This window comes from Somniosus microcephalus, chromosome 2 (assembly GCF_052327205.1).
Source record: "Somniosus microcephalus isolate GS21.2 chromosome 2, FLI_Smic_1.0, whole genome shotgun sequence".
NCBI lineage: Eukaryota > Metazoa > Chordata > Chondrichthyes > Squaliformes > Somniosidae > Somniosus > Somniosus microcephalus.
The window spans coordinates 255,045,413-255,062,757 of record NC_140988.1 but is presented as its reverse complement, the minus strand read 5'-3'; the positions used below and the strand labels follow the sequence as shown (position 1 = coordinate 255,062,757).

The 17,345-nt window shown below is 41.2% G+C and overlaps 1 protein-coding gene across 5 annotated transcripts in view; it reads left to right on the top strand.

Annotated features, from left to right (window-relative positions):
* Positions 1 to 17,345, top strand: part of trappc13 (trafficking protein particle complex subunit 13) — a 92,129-nt gene that overhangs the window by 43,831 nt on the left and 30,953 nt on the right. For 4 of the 5 annotated variants that reach the window (XM_085971009.1, XM_085970999.1, XM_085970992.1 and 1 more), the window contains exons 4-7: positions 14 to 98; positions 1,603 to 1,730; positions 7,858 to 7,930; positions 12,370 to 12,414. In XM_085971009.1, coding sequence (XP_085827135.1) covers positions 14 to 98; positions 1,603 to 1,730; positions 7,858 to 7,930; positions 12,370 to 12,414 — 331 coding nt within the window. Of the gene's footprint in view, positions 1 to 13; positions 99 to 1,602; positions 1,731 to 7,857; positions 7,931 to 12,094; positions 12,247 to 12,369; positions 12,415 to 17,345 lie in introns of those variants that run through there. The other variant, XM_085971018.1, reaches the window with a different exon arrangement.

The window sequence follows — 17,345 nt, the reverse complement described above, 5'->3', positions numbered from 1 at the left end:
TCATTTTGGGCAGGAATATTTTTTTAGGAGAAACCTTTTCAAGCTACATCAGTGTACATAATGACAGTGTGCAAGTTGTTAAGGATATCTTAGTTAAGGTAAGGTATATAATTAGATTATACATCTGAGTTACTTGTGGAAATGTAATTTATAAAAAAAATATTTCCATGCAGGTTCCACTCTGTTTTCTACTGACTAGTATTTCTGGAAATTTTCTGGTATTAATGAACAAATTCCTGTGTTGTCACTAGGATTTCAGAACTGTGCAGTTGCGGATGGGTGACATTTTTGTACTATTTTCATTTGAACCGAAAACACCTGGTAGTACAATTACAGGTTTGGTCCTCCCAAACTTGGGTTGTATCTGGAGAAAGCATTTTGAGCTGTATAATTCTGGGGTGAATTACTGGCAGTGACTGGATAACTACAGCTCCATTCCATCTTTCATGAATAACAGGCAAAGTAAATCCATGGAATCATTCATTAGGAATAAGCTTTAGGATTACTTGCATGAAAATAACTCTAGTAATTGGCCAATGTGGTTTCACAATATTAATTACAGATGTGGCGAGATCCATTTGCCCCATCTAGCCCAATCTTCCAAAGAAATCTATGATGCATCTTCCCCTAAATCTGTGTCTAGCTGCATCTTGATTGACTCAAGTAAGCATCCAATTTCTTGAAGTAATACAGCAAAATACCAAGAGGCTGATTCCTAGCATCAGAGAACGGAGTTAAGAAAGTTTATAAAAACTTATTCTTTGCCCTTGAAAGAAAGCAAATAAGTAGATTTTATATAGCTATTTAAGAAGCTCCATGTAGAAGATTGATCAAGAGCATTTTGTCAAGTTAAACCACAACAGTAGAACATGGGGTACAAACTGGTAAAAGGCAAGTTCAGGGCTTATGTCAAGAAGCACCTCTTGTGCACAATGATCAATACCTGGAATGATCTTTCAGGTGTGGCAGAGGAGGCAAAAATCAATGGAATCATTCAAGAACTAGTTGAATGTTGTGCTGGAGAAGATGGGTTTCTGTAGAACGGATGAGCCCGATGGGCTGAATGGCCTCTTTCTGCGTTTTGTGATCATAAGAGCAATTTTCATTTTGAGCAATTAAGATCCTCATACAAGAAGTGCTTGAAATTACATATGGCACCTATTAGGTGCGGATTTCAGATTTGCAACCCCCCCCACCCACCACGCAGCTGGTTACTTTAAAGTTTTCCTCTTCGTTTTTATCTTTTTCTTTCCTTTTCCTCCCGTCCACTGCTGCACTGTATTTGTTTGGCCAAGAGTGCTTCCTTGTAACAGATTGAAAGGAAGTGAGTGAGAGTGGCTTGAGTTGGCTTCCATTCCACCTTTTCTCTCTCTCTCTCGTGTTGGCTGAAGTTGGGCTTTGGCTGTGTGGGAAATTTCAGCTGCAAACCTGTGTCCTGCATTCACCACGTCACTGGAATGCCTAGTCAATTCCTATTTCTGTAACAGTGCCACAACTTCTCAGATATTCAGTGGAAGTAGGTTTTTAAAAAGCAAAACGCTGCTAATTAGTTTTACTAATAATTCTGGGAATTTTTGTTTAACCTTTGTCTCTTTAAATAAGGCTGATCTTCAGACCAGCTCTCAACGTTTAAACCTGTCAGCTTCTAATGCTGCAATGGCTGAACTTAAGCCTGACCGTTGCATTGATGATGTGATTCACCATGAAGTGAAGGAAATTGGAACGCACATGTAAGTCCTGTTTTTCCATTTAAAAAGAGACTGAAAGTAAAGTGTGCATCAAAGGATTGTTCTTATGAATATGAAAGGACCATAACTAAAGGCATAGGTGTGAAGCTGCAGGAATCTTCCACGGCAGTAAACAGCCACATGGAGCTGTCACTACATTATTCTGTGGGGAAAGACGACCCCTGGGATCTCCGATGGAATATCCCTGTCAGAATTTTGTACACTGCTCTCAGCAATTAAGTAATAACTCACACTTGTCACTTTTTTTTATTTTTGCTTGTGTGTTGCACTTTTGTTAAACAGTGGCACTATTGTTTACTCGTTATTTTGTCATTATTCAAAACTTACTTCCTTTTATAAGGAAATGCAATTTTCACATCAGAAATTCACTGTTCTATGGTTGGTTCCAAAACTGAGATGCAAGCATAAAAATTGTTTATCTTTTTGATTTTTAAATAAGTCTCCATTTGTAAATTTAAAGACAAAAATATTTCTGAATGTTGCAGTGCTACTGAATATTGAAGCATGAACATATGGCAGAGTGGAGGAATGCATGTATGTTTTCCTTCACCTTACTTTGATCTCAGTCAAACTTTGCAGAAGGGGAAGGTGCAGAGCAGAGACTAAGTATCTACATCTCTAAGGGGTGGGTTGTAGAGATGAGAAATCAGAAGGTAAACTATTGGCTGACTGTTGTCCCTACTTCCTAGTAGCTGACTAAAACCAGCATTGCAGAGTCCAGGCAGCAGGCCACTTGCCCTTTTACTGCACTTGTTATGTAGCCCAATGAAACTACAGTAAGGGGGAAAACAAACTAAGCCTATTTTAAAAATAAATGTACCCTCACTTGTTGTCTTCTCCCCTTTACCAAAAAAGTAAGATGAAATTGGCCTCTGATGCCCTATTTAGATTTAGAGGTAATCAGAAGGGGAAAGAGACCAATATATTTCTAGTATTGAACTGGATGTGATCTTAATCAGACTGATCAGATGTTCATGTTGCTGTTCTAATGGATTCTGAAATTAATTTTTAAGCATTTTGTTACAGAATCATAGAAAGTTACAGCACGGAAAGAGGCCATTTCGGCCCATCGTGTCCGCGCTGGCCAACAAAGAGCTATCCAGCCTAATCCCACTTCCCAGCTCTTGGTCCGTAGCCCTGCAGGTTACAGCATCCCAAGTGCACATCCAAGTACTTTTTAAATGTGGTTAGGGTTCCTGCCTCTACCACCCTTTCAGGCAGTGAGTTCCAGACCCCCACCACCCTCTGGGTGAAGAAATTTCCCCACAAATCCCCTCTGAACCTTCCACTAATTACTTTAAATCTGTGCCCCCTGGTTTTTGACCCCTCTGCTAAAGGAAATAAGTCCTTTATCCACTTTATCTATGCCCCTCAATTTTATACACCTCTAAGGTCTCCTCTGTTCCAAGGAAAACCGATGCAGCCTATCCAGTCTTTCCTCATAGCTAAGATTCTTTACTCCCGGCAACATCCTTGTAAATCTCCTCTGTACCCTCTAGTGCAATCACATTTTTCCTGTAATGTGGTGACCAGAACTGCACGCAGTACTCTAGCTGAGGCCTAACTAGTGTTTTATACAGTTGAAGCATAACCCCCCCTGCTCTTGTATTCTGTGCCACGGCTAATAAAGGCAAGCATTCCGTATGTCTTAACCACCTTATCTACCTGGCCTGCTGCCTTCAGGGATCTGTGGACATGCACCCCAAGGTCCCTTTGTTTCTCTACACTACTCAGTGTCCTACCATTTAATGTGTATTCCCTTTCCTTGTTAGCCCTCCCCAAATGCATTACCCCTCACTTCTCCGGATTGAATTCCTTTTGCCACTGTTCTGCCCACCTGACCAATTTATTGATATCTTCCTGCAGTCTACAGCTTTCTTCTTCAGTATCAACCACACCTGATTTTAGTATCCTCTGCAAACTTCTTAATCATACCCTCTATATTCAAGTCAAGATCGTTGACATATACCACAAAAAGCAAGGGACCTAGTACTGAGCCGTGCGGAACCCCACTGGAAACAGCCTTCCAGTCACAAAAACACCCATCAACCATTTCCCTCTGCTTCCTGTCTCCGAGCCAGTTTTGAATCCAACTTGACATTTTCCCTGGATCCCATGGGCTTTTAACTTCGTGACCAGTCTGCCATGTGGAACCTTATCAAAAGCCTTGCTAAAGTCCATATACACTACATCAAACGCACTACCCTCATCTACCCTCCTTGTTACCTCCTCAAAAAATTCAATCAAGCTTGTCAGACATGACCTTCCCTTAACAAATTCATGCTGACTATCCTTGATTAATCCGTGTCCTTTCTAAATGAAGATTTATCCTGTCCTTCAGAATTCTTTCCAATAATTTTCCCACCACCGAGGTTAGGCTGACTGGCCTGTAATTACTCAGTCTATCCTTTTCTCCCTTTTTAAACAAGGGTACCACATTAGCAGTCCTCCGGCACCACACCTGAAGCCAGAGAGGATTGAAAAATGATGGTCAGGGCCTCTGCTATGTCCTCTTTTGCTTCGCTTAACAGCCTGGGATACATTTCATCCGGGCCTAGGGATTTATGCACTTTTAAAGCTGCTAAACCCCTTAATACTTCCCCTCTCACTGTTTATTTCATCTAATATTTCGCACTCCTCCCTGATAGCAATGTCCGCTTTGCCCCTCTCCTTTGTGAAAACAGACGCAAAGTATTCATTAAGAACCCTACCGACGTCTCCTGCCTCCACACACCGATTACCCTCATGATCTCTAATAGGGCCCACCCTTTCTTTAGTTATCCTCTTACTCTTAATATATTTATAAAACATCTTTGGGTTTTCCTTGATTTTACTTGCCAAGAATTTTTCATGCTCTCTTTGCTTTCCTAAAAAACATTTTTTAATTGCAACCCTGCACTTTCTGTATTCCTCTAAAGATTCTGGCGTATTTAGCCCTCGGTATCTGTCATACGCCTCCCTTTTTTTCTTTATCCTACCCTGTATGTCTCTAGACATCCAGGGGGCTCTGGATTTGTTAGTCCCACCTTTTTTCTTTAAGGGCACATATTTGGTCTGAACCCTCCGGATCTCCTCCTTGATTGCCTCCCACTGCTCTGACACTGATTCACCTTCAAGTAGCTGTTTCCAGTCCACTATGGCTAAATCCCCTCAGAGCTTAGCAAAATTTGCTTTTCCCCAATTTAGAATTTTTATTCCTGATCTATCCTTGTCCTTTTCCATAACTACCTTTAAATCTAACAGAATTATGGTCACTAGCACCAAAATGCTCTCCCGCTGATGCGCCTTATACCTGCCCAGCTTCATTCCCTAAAACTAAGTCCAGAACCGCCCCTCCCTTGTTGGGCTTGCTACATACTGGCTAAAAAAGTTCTCCTGGATGCATTTTAGGAATTCTGCACCTTCTATACCCTTCACACTAATTTTATCCCAGTTAATATTGGGGTTCTACTATTGCTGCCCTATAGTTTTTGAACTTCTCAGAAATTTGTCTACATATTTGTTCTTCTATCTTCCTCTCACTGTTTGGAGGTCTGTAGTACACTCCCAGCAGTGTGATCGCCCCTTTTTTGTTTTTAAATTCGACCCATATGGCCTCATTTGATGATCCCTCCAACATATCATCCCTCCTCACAGCTGTAATAGTTTTTGTAATCAATACCGCGACCCCCCTCCCTTTTTACCTCCCTCTCTAGCCCGTCTGAAAATCCTGTAACCAGGAATGTTGAGCTGCCATACCTGCCCCTCTTGCAGCCACGTCTATGTAATAGCTGTAATATCATAGTCCCAAGTATCTACCTGTGCCCTCAGCTCATCTGCCTTGTTCGCTATGCTCCTTGCATTGAAGTATATACCATTTAGTACAGGCAAACCTCCTTGTTGGCTACTATCTAGCCCTTGATTCCTCTGTCCTTCCAATTTACTTTCTACATTTTTGTTTTTCCTCCCTCCCTATTGACTCTATACTTAGGTTCCCATCCCCCTGCCAAGCTAGTTTAAACCCTCCCCAACAGCACTAGCAAACCCTCTCGTGAGGATATTGGTCCTGTTCCTGTTGAGGTGGAACCCGTCTGGCTTGTAGAGGTCCCACCTCCCCCAGAAACCGTTCCAATTCCTCAGGCATCTAAAGCCCTCCCTCCTACACCATCTCTCTAGCCGCGCATTCATTGTTCTTTCATTGACTACCATAAAAATCATGCAAGCAATTTGCTAAGCCAAATGGTCCTCTTTGTTGCTGTTGTATTCAATTTATTATATAATGGGCCAGTGTTACTGACTTAAATCGTGACAATGCAGTTTCTGGGACTTCACAGGATCTTTTCATTTCTGTAATTTTGTGGTTGATGTGCATTTTCAAAGCTTCAAAATCCTTGAAATGTATCACAAAAGCCTATGTTGCTCTATAATGAGCTTGCTTCATGTAGTGTATATTGGTTTTTGGCATATGTTGGACCACCATAAATACTTTTGGAATGATATTGAAGGTGGATGAATTCCCAGGTTAATGGGAGTTTATGTGAACATCCCAGGTTGTGGAAATGTTCTTGTCTATTGATAAGTAGGGATGCTGGAATTACACAATAGGTCTATCAGTATCTGGGGGGGAAAAAAGGCAAGCTAATGCTTCAGGTGGACAGGTTAATGGAGTGCAGGCTCTTTGTCAGAACTGGAAATTGGGAGATGAGCAAACCCCTTCATAGAACTGAGCAAGACTAAAGTAGGGGTTGCGGGGGGTGGAAGAGAAGAGAAACAATCGGTCAAAGTCAAGTCTTTTTCTCTTTTCAGATGCCGTCAGTCCTATTGTGTATTTCCCGCATTCTGTTGCAAAACCGCTTGTAAACGCATAGATCTGCCCACATAGATATAATAACGGAATACAAGAAAAGTCAAGTATAAGAAACATAGAAACATAGAAGATAGGAGTAGGCCATTCGGCCCCTCGAGCCTGCTCCGCCATTCATTGTGATCATGGCTGATCATACAAGCTCAGTACCCTGCTTTCTCCCCATACCCCTTGATCCCCTTTAGCCTTAAGAAATATATCCAACTCCTTGAATATATTTAATGAATTGGCCTCTATGCCTTCTGTGGTAGAGAATTCCACAGGTTCACCACTCTCTGGGTGAAGAAATTCCTACTCATTTCTGTCCTAAAAGGCCTACCCCTTATCCTTAGACTGTGACCCCTGGTTCTGGACTCCCTGACCATCGGGAACATCCTCCCTGCATCGAGTCTGTCCAGTCCTGCCAGAATTTTATAAGTTTCAATGAGATCCCCTCTCATTCTTCTAAACTCCAGCAAGTAGAAGCCCAATCGTCCCAACCTCTCCTCGTACGTCATTCCTGCCATCCCAGGTATCAGCCTGGTGAATCTTTGCTGAACTCCCTCCATGGCAAGAATATCCTTCCTCAGATAAGGCAACCAAAACTGCACACAATACTCCAGATGTGGTCTCACCAAGGCCCTGTACAACTGCAGCAAGACATCCTTGTTCCTGTACTCAAACCCTCAAAGGACATTCAACCCATTAAATCTGTTTTATCTAGGTCCCTAACTCTCACCATGGCAAATTATTTAAAATATTTATCACCCTTTGAGGGAAAATAGGTACTTGTATTGGTTTTACATTTTGCTAATTTATATTTATGCCTTCATCATACTTTTCTAATTTACTTTTGAAGTAAATTAGGTTTACTTTATAGCATTTAGTACTTTATTTTTTATAAGATGTCTCTTATCTAGTGCTCTTCCAATTATTTTAAGACTGTAACCCTTGCACTTCTCATTTTTTCATGGCTCATCCTATTTCCACTAAGGATCAGACTTGTGGCTCTTCGGTTCACCCTATCTAATGCATGCATATGTTTCTTTGTGCTGTGGTGACCAGGACTAAACACAGTACTCAAGTGCATTTAAAACTAAGCCACACACAACCTCTAGATTTGTACAACACCTTCCTGTTGCAATCCTATTGATTAGTACCACTAGAGTTTGATATTTATTCAAGCCTTAATTGTTGGGCTTTTGTGGTTAAACCCATCTTTTATTTTGTATAAGATGTGGCATTCATTTTATTGATTTATTTTTCCACTTGTCTTTTCCTTTACAGCTTAGTTTGTGCTGTCAGCTATACCACACAAGCTGGAGAGAAGATGTACTTTAGAAAGTTCTTCAAATTTCAGGTAGTACCTATCAAGTTTAGGGCCGAACTCTCTGAAATGTACAGAAACTAAAAGGTTGTGGGCTACTCACCATTTTTTCATCATAAAACATTTCATACTCTCTTTAGGTGGTTGTTCAGACCTAGTGATTTCAACCTAAAGAATTTATCAACTCTCCTGATTACTTTGCTAGTATGTGCACAAAGTTGAGTGGTTCAATGTATCACACAAACCATTAAAGTATGCACTTATTTAATCAGCCTCCATCAACAAATATTATAATGAAGAATTTTTCCAAGAAGCCCTTCGTGGTTTATCTGGGCTGTTAGAATGCCAGGCTGTAATGAACTAGAATATTCAAGCTGAAGGAAAATGGAAATACTAACCAAACTCTTCACACCCCTTCCCTAACTGAAAATAAATGCTTTGAATTAAAACCAGTTAGAATGGCCCAGAAATTCGGGTCTCCACGGGTGAGTACGCACGAGGTACTCGCCCGTAAGCCCAATGGAAGTGCCGGTTTCCTGCATGCGCGGGAAACCGGCACTTCCGTTCCCCTGAAAGAAGGGGTTCAGAAGTCTAACGCATGCGCAGGAGAGGCTGCGCGTGCGCATCGAACTTACCTTTTTTTTGCAGGTTTTCCCGGGAGGGTAAGTCTCCAGAAGTTAGACATGTAAAAGGCCTGCTTTTTACAAGGTAAGTGGTGAATTAATTAAAATTAAAACATTTTTTCCACAGGTTTATTATGTTTAAGTTTATTTTTAGCCCTGTTAGAAAATGTAATTAATTTTTTCAAAAATTTAAATTATTGTTTAAAATAGTTATTTCCTGTAATTTATAGTTTATTTAAAAAATGTGATGGTTTTTAAAAAATTTATTTGAAGATTTAGTGATGTTTTGGGGCTTGTAGTATTTATAGGTTTGACAATCTTCCTGTCAAACTTATGAATGGAGCATTCCCTGCTACCATTGGCTCTCCATGGCCCACGTAATCCCAGGGGACGCATCGAACTAACTGCGCCTCTGGGATACGCAAGCACTGTGCGCCGGCAGTTGGAGGAGGCCCAGGATCGCAATTCCACGGGGGCCCACAGCTCAATGGCTGGCGCGCAAAGCAAGTGCAGGTCGGGGGCTTGCACCCGCGGGAAGCCCCCGACCTGAATTTCTGGGCCAATATATTTATTTAGACATTGGTAGTTGACAAGCTCACAAGATATTTACAGATGTGGAAGACCGTTCAGCCCATCTCAGGATAAGGGGTAGGCCACTTAAGACTGAGATGAGGAGGAATTCTTCACTCAGCGTTGTGAATCTTTGGAATTCTCTGCCCCAGAGGGCTGTGAATGCTGAGTCTTTGTGTATATTCAAGGCTGAGATAGATAGATTTTTGGACTTTAGGGGAATAAAGGGATATGGAAATTGTTGAGGTCGATGATCCGCCATGATCTTATTGAAGGGCAGAGCAGGCTCGAGGGGCCATATGGCCTACTCCTGCTCTTACTTCTTATGTAATTCATCTATTCAGAACAACACTACACCTTCTGGTCCCCTCCCCCACAGTTGTTGCATCCAGTTGTTTCTTAAATGATTCCAGGATTTTCACCACCACTAGTCTTCCTGGAAGTCCATTCCAAGTGTTGGTCTCTGAGTGAAGAACAGCATCCTGGTACTAGTCCTAAAGTTACCATTTACTAGTTTGAACCAGTGTCCTTTGTCCTACAACAACAACAAGTAGTATTTATATAGCACCTTTAACGTAGTAAAACATCTCAAGGCGCTTCACAGGAGTGTTCTCAAACAAAATTGGATACTGAGCCACATGAGATATTAGGACAGGTGACCCAAAGCTTTGTCAAAGAGGCAGGTTTTAAGGAGTATCTTAAAGGAGGAAAGAGAGATAGGGAGGCTTGGGGAGTGAATTTCAGAGTTTAGGCACCAGGTAGCTGAAGGCAAGACTGCCAATGGTGGAGTGATTAAAATCAGGGATGTGCAAGAGGCCAGAATTGGAGGAGGTTACAGAGATAAGGTGGGGTGGGCAAGGCCATGGAGGGATTTGAAAACCAGGATGAGAATTTTAAACCCAAGGCGTTGCAGGACCAGGAACCAATGTAGGTCAGCGAACACGGGTATTGGGTGCGTGGGACTTGGTGCGGGTTAGGGTACGGGCAGCAGAGTTTTGTCCTATTATCACTATTTATTTAATTTAAAGTAATATTTTTGATTAACTTCTTCCATGCCATTTACTGCCTTGTTTAAGATCACCTCTCGGATGCCTCTTTTCCAGGCTAAAAAGCCTAAGTCGCTCCAAACTTTCCTAATAACTCGGACCCCTGACATTAGGGATTAGCCTTGTGGCTCTTCTGCACTGCCTCCTTGTCTCGCGTTTCTCAATGTCCATAACTGAATACAGTACTCTGGTCTGACCAGAGCACGCGATGCAGTTTGTTCAAAACTTCCTCTGACTTTTCTATTCTCTTCGTGACGATGGTTCAACTTCCGATTGACTTTGTTAATTGTTGCTCTGCATTGGTTGGACATGACCGTTGAGTTTACTAAGACTCCTAGGTCTGTTTCAGCCTCCTCCTTAGCTATTTCAAATTGTGTTTGTTGCAGTTTGTGATTATGGTATTGGAAAGATTTCAAGTTTCAACCAGTGAGAAATTGAAGTTCTGCCTGGTTGGCTTTAAGTATAAGGTTGAAAATAATTTCTGCGCAGTATTTCTGATTTATAATAAAAGCCTACAAGTTTGAATTAATTGTACTTGGATGGGAATGGTAGCATAGTGGTTATGTTACTGGGCTAGTAATCCAGAGGCCTGGACTAACTATCCAGAGACACGAGTTCAAATCCCACCACGGCAGCTGGGGAATTTAAATTCGGTTAATTAAAATCTGGAATATCAGTAATGGTGGAACTATTGGACCATCTGGTTCACTAATGTTCTTTTAGGGAAACATTATCTGCCGTCCTTACCTGGTCTGGCCTATATGTGACTCCAGACCCATAGCAATGTGGTTGATTCTTAACTGCCTAGCAAGCCACTCTGAAATGGCCTAGCAAGCCACTCCGTTGTACACAACCACTATGACCTTCACCACAAGGACGGCAGTGGTTCAAGAAGGCGGCTCACCACTACCAATTAGGGCTAGGCAATAAATGCTGACCTTGCCAGTGACGCCCACATCCCAGGAACGAATAATTTTTTAAAAGTTAAAATAACCTCTAAACTATTTTAAAGTTTGCTTTGAACTCTTCCCCCAATCCACTTACAAACAGAAAACAATCAAAGCAGCTGGGAAGAGGACTAGAATGAGAGAATGGTTGATTATACTTTGATACGGGACATGGAAAAAGACTTCGGGTTTGCAGGATGCTGGAGTTATCCTCCTGGTCTTGACGCCAGTTTGAGTAGCACGGAGGAGACTAGCCTCAGTAGTATTTTAAGCAATTGCTTGCCTTATCTTGTCTGTTAACCCTACAGTAATAATTAAGTACCACAGACAGATGCACAATTAAATTAAAGAGCAATTTTAAAATGCTCATTACATGCTGAATAAGTATGTAATATTATTATCTTACAGGAATAACATTGCAGTTAGTTTTCAAAAAAGTCCAAAAAGATTCTACTGGGGCAATTGGCTCTACAGTAGCCAGTAATAATGCACATGACCAAATCTTTGAATTCCATATACCTAGTTGTGTTTTTTTTTTAAACTACAGCATTTTAAAACCACATTGGTTATTTTCTAATTGTTTCTTTATGGTGTTAATTTGTATGCATTTTTAAAGCATTTGTAAATATTGAAAATTGTCGGGTAATAGGAGTTGGCAGAATAATGCCCCTGACTGCTTGTATTTCTTCTTACTTTCAGTATCCAAATTGGTTGTTAAGAATAAATAGCAGACTGCTGCAACTGAGGCTACAGATTGGGGATTATGTTGTGTTAATCTACTAGTGGGTAGTGCCTTTACAGTTTGTACTGTATAATGGTTCTGAGATTCAGTGCATATCACAACTGAGACTTTTAACACCTCCTTCAGTAAACACTAGCCTAATGCAAAAGTTATTTTGCATCCTCTGGTCAGAAGCAGTTGTGAAGTTAGTAGATTGGTACAGCATTTTAACACAAAGCTGAAGGCTAAATGGTGTGCTGGGTATTAAACTTTTAAATCCCTAAGATCCTCTGACGAGGGATTTTGTTTTTGAAGGCTTCAGAGCCTTGTGACTCCTAACATTTTACAAAATGAATAGGCTTTCATTTGTGGCAGTGAGCCCTTCATATTTTGTCTAATGAGTTGGTTGTACATTCTCTTCAGTTATTCAGTTCTACAACAGGTTTGGAGTTCAACAAATTGCCAGCAAAGGAACTCCTTATATTTGTGTGATTTAGACAGTCTAAATCTAATGGATGATCTACCTGAGAAAACATTCTTCAGCTTGCACTCTCTGTTCACACAGGTCCTTAAACCACTCGATGTAAAGACTAAGTTCTACAATGCTGAAGTAAGTATACAATTAATTAAATTGCTATAATGCACCAGGAGGAGTTCCAAAATTAATTCAATTCATTCCATTCCTTTGGTTTATTTTAAAGACATATTGAGATCCCTATTTATTATACTGCTGCTAGTAACATTTACAGCCACTGCAAGAAGTTTGTGTATTCTTTTCTTCTAGAATATACTGTTAATTTTAGGCATTTTCTGCATTAACTGTTACAACATTCTTTTTTAACAGTCCTGTCTTATTTTTAAAAAAATGCTTTTTTATTTGAGTGTGTGGTCCAGCCTGTAGACACCATGGACCTTTCTGTAACTGGAAGAGCTGGGTTTGGAGTGAGGTGAACAATCCACCTCTCTTTTCTCACCCAAAGTGGAAAACTCTTGGAACATGTTCTTTACTTGTTTGCTACATTAAATAGAGAAATACTGATGCCGCTGTAGTAGGTAGATTAAATGGCTGGCACTTTTTGGATTCTAACCAATGACCATTGGTTTGGGCAGACAGCACTGTACCGCTAGCATTAACTGCTACATTCCAGTCATTCTAAGACACCACTTTAGATTTGTGGAACAATTAAGGGAGAATATTGGCTAGGGTTCTATTTGTCAAATTGAACTTATTTTTGAATTTATCATCAAATGTAGCTTGAGAAATGAATAGTGTCTATCCTGCAAGTATAACTATAACACTTGCTTCCTGTCTCGCCCCCTCCGCCGATCTTAAGCTTGCCTGTTTATTATATTTGCATCTGAGTCCTCCTACCTCTTTAAAAAGTTAGACGGTACTGTTTTCCACAGTGCTACCCAACTGACTCTTATTTTATGCCTCTCACCCAATGCTTCCTCCTGCTGCCTCTTTCATCTTCCTTCCACCACTCCCACTCCTAAATTCTGATAGATTTTCCACACTCCTCTCGCCACCCATGCTCTCCCTTCTACCCCAGCATGAACACCTGTGCTTTTTTCCCTGCTCCCCACTGCCAATATGATCTCGAAAAAAGCCTCTAGTGTTCTCGAGTGTGACCGGGAAATGCCTTTAAGGTCTTCAAAGCATTTCCATCTTCCCAAATGCTACCACGTACCCCCACCCCCCTTCCCGAACTCTAGTAGTTCCAGGCCCTACAGCCTGGTCCACTCCAGTCACAGCACCCTTTTCAATACTCCCAAACCCTATTGCTCCTGCTTAGTACTTCTGCACCATGTGCTCATAACCCCCTCCAAAATCTCTGCCGGATCTTTGGAAATGATGTAGGTTTTTATACTTGCGTACATTAATTTCTCAAGCCACTTTCTAAAAGCTGTGCACGTTGATGAGCAATTAGTATAGTGAGGCAGCTTTTATATATGTTCCAGATGCTATTTATTCATTGTTTAGCTTTGTTTGACTTTCATTGGCATTTTTAGCATGTGTAATGTTAGTTAAAGTCATGATTTCAGCTATTGTTTTGCCTCCTTACTGAATCTTTGCATATAAAGCTGTCAGCCCACAGAGCTTGAAAACTGAACATGCTTGATCATGAACACTTATTTTCAGACATATTTTATTTGGAGACTAAAATTGCTGTGGTGGTACAGAGGAGGATGATTATTTTTAAAGGAATAAAAATTGCTGTATTGGTGCAGTTGGATCATTATCAAAAGTTCTATTCTGTACAGACTGAAGTTACCCCAATTTAAATCTGCTTTAGTGCTAAAACTAAGATGTGTGTCATGTAGAGCTTGGTTGCTTATGTGAAATTCACTGCAGCATTCACTCCTTTCTTGTAGGATTTACAGACTTTAGTAGAGGATCAGCTACTTTTAATTAAAATGCATGTTTTTGTGACCTTGAGGGATAATTGCCTTATGTGGTGTGGCACTGAGCCATACAGAGCAATAATATCCCAGGTTCAAGCCCTGGTCAGTGCTGACTTAGCTGATCTTTGCTGGCATGTTAGTGGATGTATTGCAATTCGCCTAAATTTTCCCAGTCCCAGCCATTGTAGTGACGATGTAAATGGTTATTTTTTATGATTTTAACCGGTTATAATGTCTTTTCTGAGGTTAAAAAAAGAATTGTACTTTACTGATTAGGGAAGGTGAAAGTTTGCCAGGGCTGCTGCTTCTGATTTCTATCTTGCAACCCTCCTTGTTGCAAGTACATCTGTGTGGATCCCAGGACAGGATCAGGCTATACTGCGATGGCCCCAGTGCCAAATAGCCCATTGTCATTCATTATCTAGATTCAGACTTGAAGGATGGACTCCGGAGTGACATGCCACAGAGCTGACCATGGGAATAAAAGTTGTTGTCTTTAGGAGAGGACAGTTGAGGGGATTTTTTTTTCTTGTGGGGAGAGAGGTAATTTTTAGAGCATAGTTTTTTTTTTTTTGAGTGTTTGTGAAATTTCTCTCCTTCCAAGTTTCTTTGCTCTCCTGTGACTGAGGGCAGCTGGACAGTTAGTTTCTGGTAATTCTGTTACGAGATGTACAGAATGGCCTGAGGATGATCCCCTCATCTTTACTTCCTACAGTGGCTGAATGCAGGAAATTGAAACTCCGTCTCCGTACTGCTACTGCACATTTTATTAAATGTACGAGGGATTTTTTGTCATCCCCCTTCTTCCTGGAAGCTCGGATGAATTTCTTTTTATTTTAATACATTTAGTACAGAGTATTAAGGTTGCATGGTGCACCCATGAGCATTTCAACTGTGTTTTTCTCCACACACAAATATATATTTGAAATTATATATTGTGTAAGATAACACCATATATTTAAAGTATGATGTGATTCTAATTGTTTCTCAATAAACAATGTTGAAGCTTGAGGAAAAAGTACTAAAAAATATAGCTATAATGGTGAAAATTAAATTCTGTTGGATAGCTGTTTGTGAGGAAGTTTAGCCTATGTCAAAATTCAGCCCTCCATGTTGGTAACTGTGTTGGATCCTGTTGATAAGTGTTGTTATTCAAGGACAGATATTATCAGAAAGATGAGCAAGAGGAGCTGGGTGGTGCAATGGGTTACACAGTGGGCTTTCACCTCTGGTACCTGACTTTATATCCAGTCCAGGCAAATGGGATAAAAGTCTCCTTTGCTAGCTGTTTGGGCTGTTTCAATCACGTTCCAAGTGAGCATAGGCTTACAGAACAAAACTGTCCATAACTTGGCATTCATTTTATAAAAAAATCATTCATGGGATGTGGGCATCGCTGGCAATGTCACCATTTATTGCCCATCCCTAATTGCCCTTGAGAAGGTGGTGATGAACTGCCTTCTTGAACTGCTGCAGTCCATGTGGTAAAGGTACTCCCACAGTGGTGGTATTTAGGGAATTCCAGGATTTTGTCCCAGCAATGATGAAGGAATGGCGATCTATTTCCAAGTCAGGATGGCGTGTAACTTGGAGGTGATGGTGTTCCATGCGCCTGCTGCCCTTCTCTTTCGAGATGGTAGAGGTCGCGGGCTTCTGAGGTGCTGTCAAAGAAGCTTTGGCGAATTGCTGCAGTGCATCTTATAAATGGTGCACACTGCAGCCACGGTGCGCCACTGGTGGAGGGCATGAATGCTTAAGATGGTGGATGGGATGCCAATCAAGCGGGCTGCTTTGTCCTGGATGGTGTCGAGCTTCTTGAGTGTTGTTGGAGCAGCACTCCTCCAGTATTCCATCACATTCCTGACCAATGTTCCCTTTAAGCTGCGCGGTCGTGCAGGGTCCCGCATAGCCAACTTGCCGACTTTTCAACGCAAAAGCTGCGCATGCACAGTATTTTAAATGGGCCACGTGGCGCCAAAAATAATTACAGGGAACATTGCTCCTGACATGTAGATGGTGGAAAGGCTTTGGGGAGTCGGGGGATGAGTCACTCGCTGCAGAATACCTAGCCTCTGACCTGCTCTTGTAGCCACAGTATTTATGTGACTGGTCCAGTTAAGTTTCTGGTTAATAGTGACCCCCAGGATGTTGATGGTGGGGGATTCAGTGATGGTACTACCGTTGAATGTCATGGAGGTGGTTAGACTCTTATTAGAGATGATCATTACCTGGCACTTGTGTGGCATAAATGTTACTTGCCACTTATCAGCCCGAATGTTGTCCAGGCCTTGCTGCATGCGGGCATGGACTGCTTCATTATCTGAGGAGTTTTGAATTGAACTGAACACTGTGCAATCATCAGCAAACATCCCCACTTCTGACCTTATGTTGGAGGGAAGATCATTGACAATCTTGCTCAGAGAGGCTAGAGGATAGCTAGTGTGGGAAATGAAATAATGCCACTGGTACAGTAGAGGCTGCTTTTAGGTTGGGGCTGAGGCATGTGGAGGGGAAGCTTTACACTGCATCTTGGTGTGCTATACCTGACCTAGGAGTGCCTCCTGCTGCCTTTGGGTCCCTGAAATGGGAATTGTTCCATTCCACATCAACATCCGTCACCTTTTTTATAAGCATGAAAAAAAGATAAGTCATTTGTTTTTATTTCTAGGAACATTAGGAATACAGTGTGGCTGGTTAAAGTCATTTAAAAAATCCTATTTCTAAAAAGAACTAGAAATGGAGGAACACATAGTCTGGTCAAAAATAAAGTAAAAAGTGAGGACATACTCCTGTAGAAGGACACCTAACAACCCTGGCACCAGCCAGTCATTCGAACGTGATAGAACTCAGTAAAGTAACCAGTGAATATGTAGCTTTTAAATTTGAAACCAAATGTTAAGTTCTGCTACTCTGATTCAACATCGCAGCAACCTTTGAGACAAAACTATTAGAGATTAAAACAAAGTACTAGTGTGGAAGGATGGAACAGTCATTGGGTTGGGTGGAATGCTTGAGTGGTGACTGCGAGTCGTAATGAGCCAGAGATATAAGGAAGCATCGCAGTGGTATTGCTCAGACTACAATTTTGATGGATAACATCAAAGAAACAGGTAAAATGTTTTAAGGCACTTTCAA